Source organism: Accipiter gentilis, chromosome 22, assembly GCF_929443795.1.
Source record: "Accipiter gentilis chromosome 22, bAccGen1.1, whole genome shotgun sequence".
In the NCBI taxonomy this organism is placed as follows: domain Eukaryota; kingdom Metazoa; phylum Chordata; class Aves; order Accipitriformes; family Accipitridae; genus Astur; species Astur gentilis.
This window is the reverse complement of record NC_064901.1, coordinates 15739464-15757569: the sequence shown is the minus strand read 5'-3', so window position 1 is coordinate 15757569 and position 18106 is coordinate 15739464. Positions and strand designations below refer to the sequence as shown.

The following is an 18106-nucleotide window of genomic DNA, read 5'->3' as shown; positions in this document are numbered from 1 at the left end:
GGCTAATGGACTAGGTGGCACTTTTATCTGATCAGATACACATAAGCGCTCTATGCTGGGGTTTTATGTTGTTTTTTTGTTTGTTTGTTTTTTTTACTTGACTAACGTTTTCCACAGATGTTTTGCAAGAAAGATGGAAGTGTCTATGCGGACCCAAGGTAGATAAGGAGTTGCAATAGGTAGTGTCTTTTTCCATATATTTTCCCCATATTTTTCTCATTGTTTACACAAGTTTGGCGTTTTGGGTATGGTGTCCTGAGAATGCAAGAACTAGAAATTACGTAACTCTAGCTGATATAGTTACTGTTTAGGAGCTGTTTACTCATGGGCTTCATGAAGACCCAGAAAATACTTGCCCCAGAATGCAAGTTGTACTACAAATGAGTTGAAGCATCATCTACTTCATGGCACTGAGTGGTTTTTAAAGTGACTTTTAACATGGCAGATAATAACTTTTTTTGTAAACTTAAATGCAATTAATAATACCGATTTAGCCACATCCATGTTTCTTTGAAGTCTAATGCTTTAGCACTCTTGCAATTACTTCTCCAGATGAGTTCTAGGGGCCTTGGCAATTGCTTGCTGCTGCTGCCATTTTGATCCAATGCCCTAGGAGTATAAACTCGGTTATAGAAACTCCATCTGAGTCCATTTAATGAACTACATGAATCAGAGCCCTGCAATAAAGCCCAATTAGAAATGAGAGCACAGAGAATATTGATCCCCTTAAAACCTTTTACAGCTTTCAGGATCTGCTTGGTCACTCATCGCTACAGCAGGCACCGACCCTTTCCTGCCAGTTCCCTTTCATTAGCTTGCTGGGATTATGGTCAGATTAAGATGTGATTGAACAGATCAGCTGGTGAGGCCCCTGGGGTATGAGGGAGAGCCCCCAAATAACCCTTCTCACACGTGCTCACAGTCCTCTGGGTGAGGTTTTATTACTATCTAATTCAGAGGAAATTTCTACAGCAGCGCTTGCTTTTCCTCTGAGCAACACCAAAAAAAAACCCCTTTGAGATTTTGTAATCTGTTTTACTAACGGTGTCTGGAGGCTCTGAGTTCACAGAGGTCACAGAAGATAGCATTACCATGCACAGCACACCCATGAAAGGGTCCCATGAACTCCACTAATTCAAGACCTTCAGCCTTGTTTGCAGTATATTACAGAATAAAGAACCCCTGTGGTAATGAAGCACACATTATTCAAATGAGACATTTGAATAAGAACTTTGAGAAGCGTGCATTAAGAGGGATGTAATGGCATCCCAGCGAAAATGTAGGGCTCAAAGTCAGATGATCTCAGACTCTTTTCCAGGCCGTACCCCAGATGACGTATGGTGTCCAGAAGCCCAGACCCAAAGGGGGTATGTGGGATTTGAATCGTTAGATCTCACACTGGCATCCCAAAAGCCTCCATTCAGCTGTTGTCCAAAGCTGGATTCACCTCAAACATAAATCTCGGTCTTCACAATTCAGGATCTGCTCCAACACCTACCCAGAAGCGCTTTAGTCTCAGCTGTGCTCAGACCACCTCTGTGATTAAGTGCTAAGGGAACTCATAAACAAGGTGTTCCTCCATTTCCCTGGATCTTGTAAGCCTTCTCAGAGTACAGCCATTGCAAATAAATGCAAAAATAAAAGAACAGTCACTGCTTTCTCTATTTCACCAAGCTGTATGGGCTTGCCTGGGGCTGGCAGGAGGGATTAGAGGGCAAAACACTGAATGCCTTATGGTAAGGCTCTTTTGAAATCCTTGGTATGCAATATCTGAGGATGACCTGCACCAGAGGGAAAGTAATTACAGTTTTCTAGCAGCAGCTGGGGCATTTGCATGGCAGGAAGGTCCTGCATTCCAGGCACTGCTCCAAAGGCTGTTTATGAACTTGAAATTAAACAGTTACGGCATAAAAATGCAAAGTAACTCCTGAAACAGCCTTGGGCTCCAGGCCTAGCTCCAGAGACAGAAAGCTCTTGAACCACTAAGCTAAAATCATACATCCGTTGCCCAAATTAAACTTTATTCTCATGCGAGGTGTAGAGGCAGAGCAGCTTTAGCAGGCAGAGCTAAGAACGGCTCTACCTTGAGCGACCCCAGTTTTCCAGAGCGTCTGTTCCTTCATTAATATATTGCATTGGTACAAAGGTGGGAGCTATATGAGGTGCAGCGAGCAGACCCCTCCTATGAATTTCCCCTAGCAGGAGGCTCCACTTGTCATGGGAAATCCACTCCAACAGCCCCGCGGGGTTGATAGTTCTGCGTGTGCTACAGATGTGCCCGGGCAAAGGGGCTTCGGCCGTGCTGGCGGCTGCTGGTCCTGCCAAGGGCTCTCGGATGCTGCCACCAGTGACCCAGCTGTGTCCTGTTCTGACCTGGGAAAGAGGAGCTGCAAAGACAGGTTAAAGCCAGCTTTTCTACCACCCTGCCCCTCAGTGCTAAGCTCATCTCTGATTTGGGGACCCGGCTTAGGCTGGTGCCAGGTTGGTGCTGCTCACTGACACTGCTTATTTTTAGTGACATCAAAATGAAGCTGGGAGGGGGGAAAAGGGAAGAGTTTCGCAGAAATCCAGACCCTTTCTCTCTCAGGACAAAGGATTTGTGCTCAAGAGGCTTCCCCAAGCTCTTCAGCATAGGCTCGGCACTTGCAGACACCTGACAAACTCCTGCCAAAAAAGTTTAGAGTAAACAGAGGTGATGTGTGACACGTTAAATATTGCTAATGAGCATCAGGTGTTTGCAGGGGAAAATGGCTCCTCGTCTTAGATATGGTAATTATTTTAAAGATCTATTTAGCATTTAGATTGCTTAGGGGGAAAAGAGCTTGGAGCAGTTGATTGCCTTGAAAAATGCTCCGGTATTAAGTGGGTCTCTTTGAACATTGCTTTCATCTACTCAGACAGAAAGCAGAGGTGACACTTCAGCTTGGGATAATTAGAGGGACTTTGACATCATTTGGTTGTCCTTGTCAACAGCATTATAATGCGTCGCCTCTAGTTAAAAAAACGCACAAAACAAATCTTGCACAATACCATTTAAGAGAGTTAAAATACAAAAGATTAAACATGCTGCACTGAAGCCTTGAGAGGAGCCCTGAAAGAACCAGCCGGAACATTCGCGCTCCGTAATTTAACCCCAAGCAGGAGACCCTTTGGTATGCTTTTAGACTTAGCTACATCTGTCGCCTTTTTAATGCCCGTTTTCATCAACAGAAGTTTATAGCTGCAGCATCATCAGCTCTCGCAGGCCGAGTGATTTAGACAAAACAAAACTTTGGAGGCGAGGGCTCCCGTGAAAATCCCAGCTATGGCAGGAGGTAAGAGCAATTGCTGAGCGAGGGACTGAACTCTCCTGTGGCAGCCGAGTATCTCAGCCCACAGTCAGGCTGCGCTGTGCTAGCCTGTGAGGGTAAGCCTGGTCTAGGGGATGGTTTAAAACTAGTCAGGGCTGGCCAAAAGGCCAAAGCAGCCTGCAAGCCTAATACACCAGGCTGAGCAAATCCAGCAATTCAGGATCAAGTCTCTGCTACAATTTGCTGCTTCTCCTGAAAAATCTGAGAAATTAGCTAGAAAAAATGACTTCTGCCTCAAAGAGGTCCCTCCATGCCTGAGTTGCTGAAACACCATTTACATACTTCCACCCTGCAGCATGTTCAGCAGCAGAGGCAGTCCAGATGATATTATAAAACCCGAATAGGCGAGCCTTCATCTACACAGCAGCTGTCACTAAGCTGATTTTAATGGTGAGAAGCATCAGTGTATTGAGCAGTACTGCAGATGAACAACCTGCAATAGGTAGGGTGTTTCAACGGGGAAGAGAGATGATGCTGGACACCGAGGTTGGATCTGTACAGAGCATCCATCCCCTGAGGACCGCCAGTCCAGAAGGCAGACCTGCTTCAAGCATTAGCTGTATTTCTCTTCTTCCTTGTAGCCACTTCAATATTTAAATGTTATATTACCAGTTACCCTGTGGCTGTTGCTGAAGAAAAACCAAGCAGAATAACCACCAAGCTCTGCGCTAGCCCTCAGTCTCACCCGGCCTTGATGCTTCTGCCACAAAGCCAGTGACTGCTGACCACCAGCATTCTCCCAGCCACTCCCATTTCTTAAAGCCAAGAGTATTAAAATGCACAATCAGAAATTTAATCCAAGCAGGAACGATGATTTAGACTGAGTCTGCTTCCCAAACCTGACAAGTGTATGGACTAATGAGTGACACCCCCCCACAACCCTGCAAAGAGAAGGAAAAATGCAGCAGTGAGGAGAAAGCTCACCACCGATTTCTGCTAAGAAAAATGTTTCTCTATCCCACCTCCTCACCCATAAAGTCTGTTTTAAGACCAAAAAGGAGAAAAGCAGATGTAGGCAAAGATGATGGCAAAACACACAGAGACTAAATAGAGCAAGAATTTCACCCTTGTTTTCCTGCCTGGCTGGGCAGGCAGGGCAGGACGTGTAGGTGCACACACCAGCTGCGGGATAGTCGCTGCCGTAATCAGCACAGCAAGGGGATCAGCGTGGGCAAACTGCCCCAGCATCGGCGCAGCGGCTCAGGCAGCTCTGTGCAGCCCACCCTGCGCTCCAGGCAGCGCCGGCTGCGTTGCGACCACTCGCTGAGCCCGGTGCCAGAGGGAGAGCTTGCTTTTCTCACGCTGCGCTGCGAGCACAGCAAACTCGGAGATTGATGAAGCAAAGAAAAAACTCAACAAAGAATTAAACAACTTGCAGGGGAAGATTGGTTAGGAAACACCAATAACAAAAATGGTTCCTCTTTGCCATGGAGAAAGTGCTTTTCTAAGGTGGCTGAATTAAAGTTCACCTCATGCGGCAGCCAGATGGAACTGTTCCCAGTTTGGAGAAGGGAAGGGAGTACTGAGAGCTGATGTGACCGGTCTGCAGTCACTGAAGATCACAGCTGACAGCAGAACACATCCTTTGTGCTTCGTCCCTTGGTAAGATGAGGCAAAACGCAGAATTAACTGTCCCCATTATGTGTTCTCCACTGAATTTCCAGCTGTAGCACTGGTGGCTCTTGTGTTTATTTTAAAAGCGAAGGAATCATTGGGATAAGGGGTGGAAAAGACCTAGTGCAGGCCTGGCCAGCCTTGGACTGTCTGATCCTCACCAAGATCCTAAGAAACAAGACTCAGGAGACATGTTTCAGGGCGTCCCAAGGAGAGAGGCAGGTGGGTGCAACTGGGTCCAACATCTGGGCTGGGACATCAGCCTCAGCTCACCCTGGTGCCCCACTTTCTGCTGCAGCCTGAGATACAGACACCTTCATACCAGTGCAGCCCCGCTGTTGGCTGCGTAATGTCCCTCTGGTTGGAGCCAGGCTTGAAAGTCACAGCCTGAGCACCGGTCTTTCAAGGCCCGCCGGCTGCCCGGCACGGGACAAGCTGTCCCCTGAAACAGAAGAGGGGCAGCTTGCGGAAGGGCTGGGGGCAGCAGGGATTGGAAACAGACAGGTCTACGTTGTCCTCAGAGCCTGACCCACAGTCATCTTGTCCTAGAAACATCCCCAGCCATCACAGGAAGACTCCCGCTCCTTTCACACCCCTTTCTTCTTTACCCTGTTGCTCTACTATTGATCGGGCTGAAAGGCACTCATCAGCCATCTTCCCATTTTTTCTGCTCTGGAAACTGGCCACATTTGAGTGCCCTCATACCTATTTCAGCACTTCCCCTTCCACTGCTTTTCTGCTTGCCACAGCACTGGGAACAACGTTGCTTCTCTTTAGCTAGGGCAAAATGCAAACCATCACCTTCAAAATATACCAGCATTGACATGATTTCTGCTTTGCCCCCATTAGATGTTGGGAGGACTGGGAAACAAGGTGTTTTGGTGGGTAAAGAAATTCACGCAAACACTGGTGAACTATAAAAAGATGTCACCTCTTCAAATAAGCTGTTTTTTCTACTTTGTATGCAGCTGCCCCACTTCTTTGAAACCTTTGTGGTCACTCCCAAAATACAGCTATACTGCAGGGCCAGTTCTGGTCACCCAGCTGCTGAATGGAAGCCAACAGCAGACAGCAGCAGATCTACGGGTTTAAGCTAAAAAATAAATGACAAACAGGAGACCCCAGAGCAGCCCCATGGGGCAGTGACATGACATGCCAGGGTGCAAGGTGAAGAGGGATCTTGAGAGCTGGGGCAAACCCTGCGAGAGCTCACGACCACCCCAGGAACCAGCAGCCACCACGCTTACAGGAAGCTCAGGCTGCTGCGGAGAAGGCGATACTGAGGTCCACCCATCAACTGAGGCTGAGATGGGGAGAAGGCAAAGCAGCGCTGGGCTCTGACCACAAAATTCAGGGCGAAGAGCCCTTGGGAAAAGAAAGTTGAGACAGATCGGGAGGTGCGGAGGGACCCAGGGGTGGCTTTTTGGGCCAGTGACCCCATTTTGTTCAGTTCATGCTCAGGAATTTGAGCATCCCCCGAAGCACTGGGCAGCTCATCACCCAGCACACCGCTACTGCTGTTACTGGCCAGCTCAGCCCCGCTGCAGGCAGTGGCAAGCAGCATTGCTGTACTAGTTTCCATGGAAATCAAAACCGGAGAAGCTGTTTTCCACCAAAATCACATTAAAACACAATTTTGTCCCAAGTGGATTATTTTGTTATCTTTTTTCTCATTCTTTTTTTTTTTTTTTTTTTGCACCATGCAGTGCAGATGAAGCTGGATTTATTTTAATGACTCAGATTTGTAAGGCACAAGTTTCATCAATATGTCAAGCAGAAGCCACTATTTCCCATCATTATTTCACTATAATCTGCTTTGTAAGTGCTAAAATGAACTATTTGAGTATGTAAAAAAACCAAAACACAACAAACCCCACAACAAATCCAAACAACACGTGATTTGTCCTTTGAGACAAAGCATTTACCAAATTTCACCCAGCTGTGTGATTATTGTGGATGCGGTACTTCTATGTTTTTAATCTCCTGTAAGGAAATGACTCCCCTATAATTTTCCCCACACTTGGTTCTAGTCCCCTTTGATGCAACTGTTTCTACTCCAAACTCTTCTCTACCTCATTGATGTGCCAGATCACCGCATGTCTGACCCTTTCCTTCTCGGAGGGGACCCCATCCTTCACTCATTTCTCCTTCCTCCCTAGACCCCCAATTTGGCTCTTCAGAAGATCAATATTTCATTTTCCTAGACAGGACTAATTAAAGTCTTCCCAGCCATCATTACAGCCTGAGAATCTCCTGGTTTCTAGGGCACTTTGACAGTCATCACTCAGGGCATGCATGGCAGGACGCCAGGCACACAGCCCAACTGATGTTCTGCTACAGAAGCAGCACCAAGAGAGAAAGCCTCAACTCTTCCTTCTTGTCAAGTTCCCACAGTACTCAAACACCAGATACGTTACCAGGCAGCATGGAGAAGCACTGGTTCCCCCCACACCAGCTAACTTCCAGCACACCTTCACTCTCCTTCCCTAGACAGAGGCTCCAGCACAGCTACTTTCTGTAGAGGCAGACCTAGCTGATCCTAACTTGAAAAAGCTTCTGCGAGTAAACTAGCAGGCAGTTAAGCCCTGATTTTAAACTCAAAGCTTACAAATTGACATTGCTGGCTGGGCTTTTTTTTCTTTTTTTTTCTTTTTATAAGGTGCAATTAGGAAATCTTATCAGCCTACTTGGGGAGTCAGTATTTGAGGCTCAGCAATGCACATGCTAGGAGGCATCTGCGGGTGGTGATACTGCCCTACCCTCAAGCTAGAGGCAGAAGACAGACCTTTGGGAGGCTTAGTAAGGAATAGGCAGGCTGATAGCCTGAGGAAAAGATCAAGGAGGGAGTAACAGGAAGAATTAATTCCCCCCACTCCCAGCTATTTCTTTCAGCATGTAAAAGCCAGTCCATTAACTGCTCTTAACTTTTGCCAGAAAGGATACTTTCCTGCCCAGCCAGCTGAGGAGGGCTTCTTCAGTCGTTTTACAACTGATATGCCATTGTATCCTAGAAATGTCTGCCAGCTCCTGCAGTATCCCTCTAAAAGCAACCCAGGAACCCATGCAATGAACTGGGGTATGTGTGTCTGGGGGGACAAACCCAGTGAGAGACAGAGGAAGGGACCAGGCAAGAAAGGATGGAGGCTCTTTTCCGATGGGAAGTTAAGGGGGAATAAGAACAGGCTGAAACACTTGTTTCAAAGTGGGTTTTATTCCAGGCATTAAACAGATTCTGGCACATGCTTTCTTCAAGAAAAGGGAAAACAAATCTGGGCTCCACATAAATTACATCTGGCAAAGTGCAACTTACAAGTGAGTGGGGAAAATAAACCTTTTGAAATTGATTTCTGTACAACAGTAGTTTCAGCTCCTCTCAAATAAACCCCCACTGGTTCACAGCACACAAAATTACACTGGATGATCTGATACAGTAATAGCTTTCTTAAAAGGTATTACCAATGCAAATGCTCTGTCTTGACAGTCTAAGGGGCTGTTTAAAGTAAACAGGAAAACAAGGGTGAGCAGCTGCTTGTTCTGACTATTAAAGAAACACATCACTGGGCCAAATTTGAGGGCTCAATCAGTGTGCTTTCAAAAACCCCACCGGAGTCCTGTTCCAAAACACGGCACCATGTGGACCTTGGGGAAAAAAGCACAGACAACATTGCTCCTCCTTCCCTTCAGTGCAAGGGAGATGGAATGCATGCTAATAATGAGTTTGGACAAGACTTTGTTTATTCCGAGGAGAAGTTTAGTTTGCCCACACTTGAAAGCAGCCTTTTGTAATGCACCTCCTTTTCAGCAACTGGTAGAACGCACTGGAAACCAATGGCTTCCAGAAGGTGATGTGGGGGGAGGTCTGCACTGGTCCTACAGGAAGGTCCTGTGAGCAGTGCTTTAGCTGACAGCCGAGTAAGCAGTGGGGAGGTGACCTCAGGAGAACATGTCCAAAACCAGGCACAGTTAGGGCTCTGGTAGCCCCTAACTCTAGGGGCAATTAAGTTACAGACATCTAGCATAGGCCCACCTTTTCCCTTTTCTCCCCCAGGCCGGGACACCTGCAGAAGGAGAGTGCCCAATCTCCAGCTGCCCCAGCTCACAGCCCCAATGCCAGTTCACACTCCGCCGGGTGGTGAGCAGTAGGAGGAGAGGCACAAATCGACACAGCTAGTCAAGGTACCTCTGCTGCGGGAGCAGTCAGTAACCTCCAACGCTGGAGCCGAGCAGAAAGTCGAGGGCAGCAGCCAGCATCCTGGCAAAAGCCCTTTGAACAAGGGCTGGCCCAGAGCTTGGAGACTGTGTATAAGCAGAGCTTCTGCGGTCTGCAGCAGTCAGGAGAATTGTTTGTAGAGGAGCTGGGTCCTAGTCCCAGTACGGTTATGACGAAGGAACTGCAAGAAAGCTGCACAGACACAGTGGGAGCAAGGAGGAAGGAAGCAGTACCTGGTGGAGGAGTGAACGTGCTGTTAGCTGCAACCCTTAAGGGGCTGCAGAGTGAAATGGGGGAAGCTCACATGGTCCACTTAGGATGCATTTTGATGAAAATGCGTAATCCTTTAGCACTTCACTGTATACAGAGTCTATGAACAGTACCTGCTCAATGGCCTTTTGTCTGTCTTTGCATCAACTTGTTTCAAGCCAGGTATGTGAGAACTTGATTGTTCCTGTCTCCTAATGCCTAATGATGCTGTTCTGGAAGTAGCATCTCCTGCACATTCTTGTTTAAAAAAGCAATTGTTAGTATGATGGCATCTCTCTGCCCCTGCCATGGGTCTGTCTGCCCTGCCTTCTTTCTGTTCCTAGGCTATTTTCTTTCCTTCTCTGCTCTTTCCTGGCCTCACTGTTTCAGGCCCAAAGCATGTCTCTATAGGGGAAGAGAAGTATCTACAGAGTCAGTGTTCCCATTCCCACACAGAAGAGCAGCTGCACCATGCTGTAAGCTTGGGACCAAAGGGAACTGCCTCCTGAGTTTTCACAGTGCGGGCAGGTCATTCATCTGGTTTATCACTGTTGAGATGGTAAGCTGATGTCAAAGTGAAGGGGGGAAATGGGAAGAGAGCTCCTGCCACATGATTAGTTTAATGTTTTAAATAAAAGAATCAAGAAGAGAAAACAAATCATCCAGTTCTCACACAAGGACTTCTGAGCACATGCAACGTATGAAGAACAGTACCTGTTCTTTTGTCAACTGTTTGGGCTAATACCAAGCTAGGAGAAAGAATTGAAAAGGGATACAAATGTAATCAAAAGCAGCCAGCTGTTCAGAATCCAAATGACCATCCTGTTTCTTCTACGCCAGATCAGAAAGGATCCAGACAAGCAATTGCCTACTGAAGGTGGCCCCACCATCTGGTTCCCCTGCCAGGCTCTTGTAGAGGAGGGTTGGTTTACAAAACCTAGCTCCAAAAGGAAAATTTAACAGATCTAGTAGGAAAAGGAAAGGTTGTGGGGATTTTTATTTTTTTTTATTTGAATACGTAAGCTGCCCCTGGCAGGTCTGAAAACCCACACTCAGCTACAGCTGACTGGTAACTGGGAGCAGGACTGGGATGCTAGCTGGAGACACCAGTTGTCTTTGGTATTTCCATAACACAAAGGAGATATCTCTCAGGGCAGGGCTGTACTGTGGCAGCATTTGCGCAGGGGACAGTTTCAGCTTCACCAGCTAACCTCTCCAAGGTGCCCACTGGGAGGAGAGCTGGGTGTCACAAGTGGAGCAGCCCCAAGCCTTTTCGCCTCCCCTTTCTAAGAGAGAGGGGGAAAGCAACTAGACAGAGGGATTGGGTGGCTTGTCGTGCCAGGCTGTGTTCACAAGGGCCATGCAGAGCCAGAGAGCCAGCCAGAGGGCTGTGCTCCTGCCCCGCAGCAGCAGGAAGCCTGCGATGACCATGGGGCTGTCCCCTTCTACCTCTTGCGGCAGGGAACTGGGTGGGCTCCTGCCACAGGCCTGAGCCAAGTGCAGTGGCACTGTCAGAGCACAGCTCTGTGCATCACCTCTGGTGTGGGGTGCAGTGGGCAGTGTCTGGTAGCACCAGGAAGAGCAGCCAGAGAAGGGTCCCAGCTTCCCTGGCATCCCAAAATGTCAGCACCCATCTCTGACCAGGTCTACAGGAGTGTGGTGCCCTGAACCCAGGTCCAGCCAGGCTGTCTGTAGGCTTGGATCACTCATGGAGGCAGGGCTGGCCTTCCACTCGTAAAAAAACTGGAAGCAAGAATTCAACAGGGAATAGTCTGCAAAACGATCCCTGGTTATGCTCTTAAAACAGATTGCCCCTTTTCTAGCTGTCTCATCAGCATTGTGCCAGCCTCAGCCCATTTGGCTGTAGGGCAGCTACTGCGGGCAGAGGAAGGAACAGGCCCACCATGAAGAGTTACAAACCTGCCCCCAGGGTCTGCTAGTTCCTTCCCAGCCCCTCCACTCATCATGATGACTCTTCTTCCGGCCAGTCCTCACTGAGAGACACACATGCATAAATGATGCATGACGTTAGAATGAAAAGCCAGGGAAGCCAAAGAACTACCAATGTTTGTACAAGCATTGTCTAAGCTGTTGGACTGAAGGTCATGGACTCTGGATGCAGAGAAAGGAACGGATGGGGAGAGCTGCAAGGCAGTTCTGGTCACTCTGAGTATCGAGCTGGGTCCTCCCTCTCTCTGGTTGCAGCTGTGCACAGCCATCAGCTACAAAGGAGAACTTAAGACAACAGACGGGAAGGTTTCAACAACTCTCCTCATCCCTCTCTCACCCCCAGTTTCTCTGAAAAGCTCAAAACCAGCAAGTGCTCAGCTGAAATGGTGGCTTGCTGATGGGCACAATGAAAACATTTAGGGTCAGACATACAAAACCATTCCTCCTTTCCCAATTCCCCTCTCTTCCCAAAGTCTCATGCACAAAGAAACAAGATCTCTGTGCTACCATCACGTTGCTTGTAGCAGCTCCCACTGTTGGCCAGGTACACCTGCTTGGCAAGGGTTGGTGACCACTCTCCCATTCTGGTTTTCAAGGCAGAGACCGCTGACAAAGTGTTGAACGAAACTGCCTTTCATCTTCCACTTCTGTGAGAAAACAGAGAAGAAACATGCTGTTATTTCCATTTCATGGTGGAACTGTGCCTCCCAGCTGAAGGAGAAAGGTCGAGCATAAACCTCAAGTAAGCCCCAACTACTGGGGAGACTGAAAATCTGGGTATGGGCAGCATCTCCAAAGCACTGGTTTCCTATATTAACGATACCTGGAGTTTGGGTTTAGCTGAATTATAGGGCTAGATATTCAGAAGCATCTAGAAGGCAAACAACACAAAAATCAGCAAGTAGTGGCATTTTCAAAAGCATATTATATTCACAATTTCCCTGCCATTCTTTGTTCTGCATCTGTAGGCACCCAGATACCTGTCAAAACCTGAAATCCCTCTATGGTTTCTTTCCAATCCATAGAAAGGAAAGCATTGAAAGCTCTCCCAGCATGGAAAGCAATCCATCCACAGAAAGCAAAAATCACCCTTCTTGCTGCTTGACTAGATCATATCTATCTCTCTTCCATGTCCCCTCATCTCTCCTCTCATCAAATTCAAGATTTTTATCAGCACTACATTGAAAGCTCTTCATAGCTCTGCACCCTTGTCAGGTGGCTCTTCTTCATAATCTTATCTGCCTTGCCAACATTTCAGTTTATACGTGTCTGTTTGACAGCTTCTCCGTACATGCTGCTCTGCTTTCTGCAGTGCTGTCCCCTGGGTCTGCTCCCCTCAGAGCATATCCACAAGGTCCCACATGCGACCCTTTCCTGAAGGTCCACTTTGGTTGTGCTGCTTTCCAGGAAACAAAACATAGGTCCTAACCCTGAACTGCAAATTCTGCTGGGAAAGGGCTGTACCTTCTATCCCCGCTGGAGAGAACCGGGACCATTGTGGCTGACAGTGAAGAGAAAAAAAGTAGAAATGAGTTTGTGGGCTTGGGATCTCCCAGGTGAGGCTATGCCATTTCCCTGCAGTGGGGCACAGCTGAGGTCAGCAGGTTATTGGATTGAGTGCTCCAGGCACTTTCCCCATCACTCTTTGCAGTCACACAGATGACCCAGTTAGAATTAGGGTCTGGGTGCTCAGTCAGTAAACAGGTTAGGAATATTATGAGGATGTTCTGGATAACCCATGAGACTAATGAAGAAAAAGAAATGATACGCAAAAGGAATAAAAAAAATTCCTGCAATATCCAGACAATGTCAAAACCTACCAACATTTTTATTTTTGGGTAACACAGCAAACAGATTGCCACATGCTGTGTGGTTTAAAACATCCAGTTATCTTCACATATTGCTGGCAGCTCTCCTCCAAGTCTGTGTCCTGGTTATGTTTCTTGGAGGGCAGGGCAGTTGCAAAGCCCAGAGTAATCTATTGCTCCTGTATCATATATTCATACCAGAGGCAGGATCACTTTGCCAGCACTGCTAATCCTGTCTGATAGGATACGACTGAAGGAGAGCTGTTTGTGCAGCAGGAAGAAGTTGGGTTTAATAGGCAAAGGGGCAGAGGAACGTAGTGATGATGGAGAAGGTGGCACAATGCAGTCTGTCCGCTGCAATGCCCTCGCCAGCTGCTGCAACCCACTGCCTACACAGGTCCCAGAGCCATCTGGCTCTCATCTGGCAGAAGTCTCCCTACAAAGAGCTGAGGAAGAGTTAATACCATAAGGCAGTGTGATGGGTTGACCCTGGCTGGATGCCAGGTGCCCACCAAAGCCGCTCTATCACTCCCCCCTCCTCAGCTGGACAGGGGAGAGAAAAATCTAACAAAGAGCTCGCAGGTCGAGATAAGGACAGGAGAGATCATTCACCAATTACCGTCATGGGCAAAACAGACTCAGCTTGGGGAAAATTAACTCAATTTATTACAAATCAGCCAGAGTAAGGTAATGAGAAATAAAACCAAATCTCAGAACACCTTCCCTCCACCCCTCCCTTCTTCCTGGGCACAACTTCACTCCCGGATTTCTCCACCAAGCCCCGCCAGCAGCACAAGGGGGACGGGGATGGGGTTTACGGTCATCACATGTTATTTTCTGCCGCTAATTCTCCTCAGGGGGAGGGCTCATCACACTCTTCCCCTGCTCCAGCGTGGGGTCCCACCCACGGGAGACAGTCCTCCACAAACTTCTCCAACGTGGGTCCTTCCCACAGGCTGCAGTTCTTCACAAACTGCTCCAGTGTGGGTCCTTTCCACGGTGTGCAGTCCTTCAGGAGCACACTGCTCCAGCATGGGTCCCCCACGGGGTCACAAGTCCTGCCAGAAAACCTGCTCTGTGGGCTCCTCTCTCCACAGATCTGCAGGTCCTGCCAGGAGCCTGCTCCAGCGCGGGGTTCCCACGGGGTCACAGCCTCCTTCGGGAACCCACCTGATCCGGCGTGGGGTCCTCCACGGGCTGCAGGTGGAGATCTGCTCCACCGTGGACCTCCCTGGGCTGCAGGGGGACAGCCTGCTTCACCATGGTCTTCCCCATGGGCTGCAGGGGAATCTTCGCTCCGGCGCCTGGAGCATCTCCTCCCCCTCCTTCTTCACTGACCTTGGTGTCCGCAGGGTTGTTTCTCTTACATGTTCTCACTCCTCTCTCCTACGGCTGTTTCTCTGCGTTCCAATTTTTTTTCCTTCTTAAAAATGTTATCACAGAGGCATTACCACTATCACTGATTGGCTTGGCCTTGGCCCGCGGCAGGTCTGTCTTGGAGCTGGTTGGTATGGCCTCGGTCGAACACAGGGGAAGCTTCTAGAAGTTTCTTACAGAAGCCACCCCTGTAACCCCCCACTCCCCCACCACCCCCCTGCTACCAAAACCTTGCCACACAAAACCAGTACAGGCAGAAACTATAATGAAGGCATGGAAAGCAGGAGGTCTTCCTCCATGGAAAGCAGCACGCTGCACCTAGCTGGTGCAATCTCTGCCCAACAGCCTCCCCACCACTGTTTCCCAGGGTCACGGACACCTCAGTGAGGAGCCTCTTGACCTTCTCCAAAGCACACCTACTGTGCAAAGGGAAACTCCTCCTTGCCCTCCACCCTCCCCCTACCTCTCTGTACTTGTGAATTCCCAGCCTCCTCCTTCACCTTCCCCTGTGCATGTGCTAGAGAATGCCTGCCAGCCATCTCTCACACACACCATAGCTCACCAGAGGCCCTGCTGTAAAGGAGTATGCTGTTATGACACTTGAGATGGAGGACAATTACCAAAAGACGCTGGTTTTCTTCTCCCCCCTAGCTGTTCAAGAGAAAACTAGCATGGCTGAGAGACTTGCTCATGTTATTCCTCCAGATCAGTGACCTGCTGTGTCATCTCTCCATGCTGAGCAGGTACCCACTGTGATGGCTGTAGGGACAGTCTACAGCAACAGACACAGCAGGACACCAGCAAACACTCAGCAGAGCACATTTGCTGCTGCTAACTCCACCAAATCAATCAGCTTCTCAGTAAATTACACCACTGGAAAGCCCAGTGTTTCAAGTCATCCCAGATCTCTATGTTCAAAAGAAAGTGGGGCAAGGATGGGGAAGGGGGAGGAAGAACACTGAGAAGGTGACAGAGAGTTGAATGAGCCTCATCCGGGCTCCAGAGAGGTGCCATGTACAAAGCTATTATAAAGCATACTGACAGTAAAGCCAAAGTAGGGCTCTTCATCTCACGTGGAAGTGGTATTTTCAGAATGCTGGGTTCTACGCTTTCTGGTCAGAAACTGTGCTTTGCTGCCTTCCATGAGATACCAGAGATACCTCTGACTTCACCTGAACATTTCACAAGACCCCCCTGCCTGACTGACAGACCACAGGATTACCAAGGACAGCCCAACACCTAGCCCTGCAGGGACACATCATATCTCAGACCCTTGAGGAGGGTGGGCAGTAGGAATGGGTGGAAACAGGAGATAGGATGCCCATCTCCTACCATCAGCCACCTCAGAGCTGGGCAACTTAGTCTAAACTAGTCACCTGGTGACATACTTGGGGACGGGTCCAAGGTACAAATACCTTCTGTAGGGCACAGCTTTCTCCACAGACTACAAAGGGAGCCTGGATAGCTAATTTTTAAATTACAGTGATGATGCCCATCTTCAAGAAAAACAAACAAACAGAGCAGAAACCTCCTGCATACACAGCCAAACATTACAGGGAGTCCTCTCCTCTCCTACACCCAGACATTATGACTGACCTGTACTTGGAAGGAAAGCTTTTGGAAGATATAAGCATGGCACAATCTGAAAAATTTTGGCTTGAAAATCCTCCTTGGTCTCCCTCTCTTGTGCAGATGGAGATAACACAGTTTACTGGTCACAACAGGTTTGGAATGGAGATGGGAAAAAAAAAAGAATCCATATTTTCTTTGAAATACTGCATCTTGATCTTCTTCCCCAACATCAACCAAAAATTTCCCCACTTTTTTGTAAAGCTCTCTCCATCTTTATTATCTATCATTGCAAAGTACTTTGAGGTGGCTGGATAGAAGTGCTCCATGTGCAATTACTAAGAGAAAAGTCAGAAATAGCCAGTCCTCTTCTACACAATATATACAAGAGCTGAAGGTGTTTACAGTAGTGTAATTTTTCGGGGTAATCAAAAGTTTTCTTTTAAACCCCAGTAATCCAATCAGTCCAGGGTTTCTCTCAAGATCCTAAGAATAGCCTTATAACCCTGAAAATGTAGCGGAGTTGGCCAAGCTCAGGCAACACAGCCATAAAGAGCAGATTTTGTTGATTAGGACTGAGATGTTTCAGACAGAAATGTATGGAGAGCTGATAACCGGAATAGCCAAGGATGCTGCAAGTTGTAATTGAATGTATTTGCAGAGCTACGGGCAGGCTGAAGCTGGTGTTGAAGATGACAAACACTAATTTTAAATATATGAACAGACAGAGTGTGATGGAAAAGCTCACACGAGCATCCAGCAAATACTGTGTCCCTTTGAGTACGTAAATTTTTAAAACTAAGAATCACAGCTGAGAGAAACTCTTGTCTTCTGAAAATTACTTTCAAGCTATGGCATACTGCCAGTATTGTTTTACCTACTTATTATCATAAAGATGCTGAGTCAGGTGCTTCCAGAACAGACAGGTTTTCACTTCTTCTCTTTTCTGATAGTTTATATAAAGTTGCATTTGTCTGCACTTCAGGTAATACGATACACCGAGAAGCAAGGTGGGAAAAATTTCCCAATCACATCCAAAGGCACGCAGGACTTCAAATACTGTTTATCTCACAAGAAAGCTTGGTGTCCTCATTTTCAGGCTGGGGTCACATTCCTTCAGCACATTTTAATGAAATATGGCTGTTTAATAGGATTTCTCAGCATGCTTCTTGTTCTGTTGGGAAATACTGTGCCAATGTTTCTCATTTTCATTCTCTTGTTTTAGTGTCTGACTCTCACTTTGCCTTCTATTTGTCCTCACTATAATACAAATTAAAGTGCCACTCCCACCGTCAGAGCCAAAACCAAAGCTAAAAGCAATAATTTATTGTGCATTCAACTAAAAAATGCTATTCTCCAAATAACATTACGGATAATATCCATCTGGTTTGAAATCTAGTTCTGATTATGCAGAATAGCTCTTGGCTGGTCTTCTGCTAGCAGTGCCAGCTGTTGCTGTTGAATGATCAATGCGATCATGGTGCCAAATAGATTTTGTTCCTGGTTCCTTTCAGCCCAAGGGAGAGTAGTCTGACAGAACCAAAAACCATCTAAATTTTGACTACTGTCTTGTATCTTCCTACTCGCAAGTTCTAGACTTATTTTGAGGTAATACTCTAGACACTGTTCATAATACTGTAAAGCCTCCGTTGGAGTATTACATATATGTTAGATGGGACTGTTGTTAGCACTCAAGAATAACAACAAAATTATCTGCCCTGTGGACACGCTTAATGCATAACAGCTGTGTAGCATGGGCACAGGTTCAGTATGTTTGAAAGCAGAAAGCAACTTTAGGAGCTGTATGATGGTGTCATAAGGATGTAACCAACATGCTCTGGTGACACTAAAAAACAAAGCCATCATGTGCCCCATCTTTTGTCAGAAATCTTGCTTTTGCATCACTCAGACATAGACATGAAATCTAGTTCTAGAAAAGTCCAAACGTCTTCTACCACAGACCTCTGATGACAGTGACA

General features: G+C 47.4%; 1 protein-coding gene across 2 annotated transcripts in view; it reads right to left on the bottom strand.

Annotated features, from left to right (window-relative positions):
* Window positions 1–8155: 8155 nt before the first annotated feature.
* The window catches only part of GALNT16 (polypeptide N-acetylgalactosaminyltransferase 16), an 82684-nt gene continuing 72733 nt past the window's right edge, over window positions 8156–18106 (bottom strand). The window contains exons 15-16 of one of the 2 annotated variants that reach the window (XM_049825667.1): window positions 11881–12020; window positions 8156–9407 (exon numbers count right to left, since the gene is read on the bottom strand). In XM_049825667.1, coding sequence (XP_049681624.1) covers window positions 11883–12020 — 138 coding nt within the window. In that variant the 3' untranslated portion in view covers window positions 8156–9407; window positions 11881–11882. Of the gene's footprint in view, window positions 12021–18106 lie in introns of both variants that reach the window. The other variant, XM_049825666.1, reaches the window with a different exon arrangement.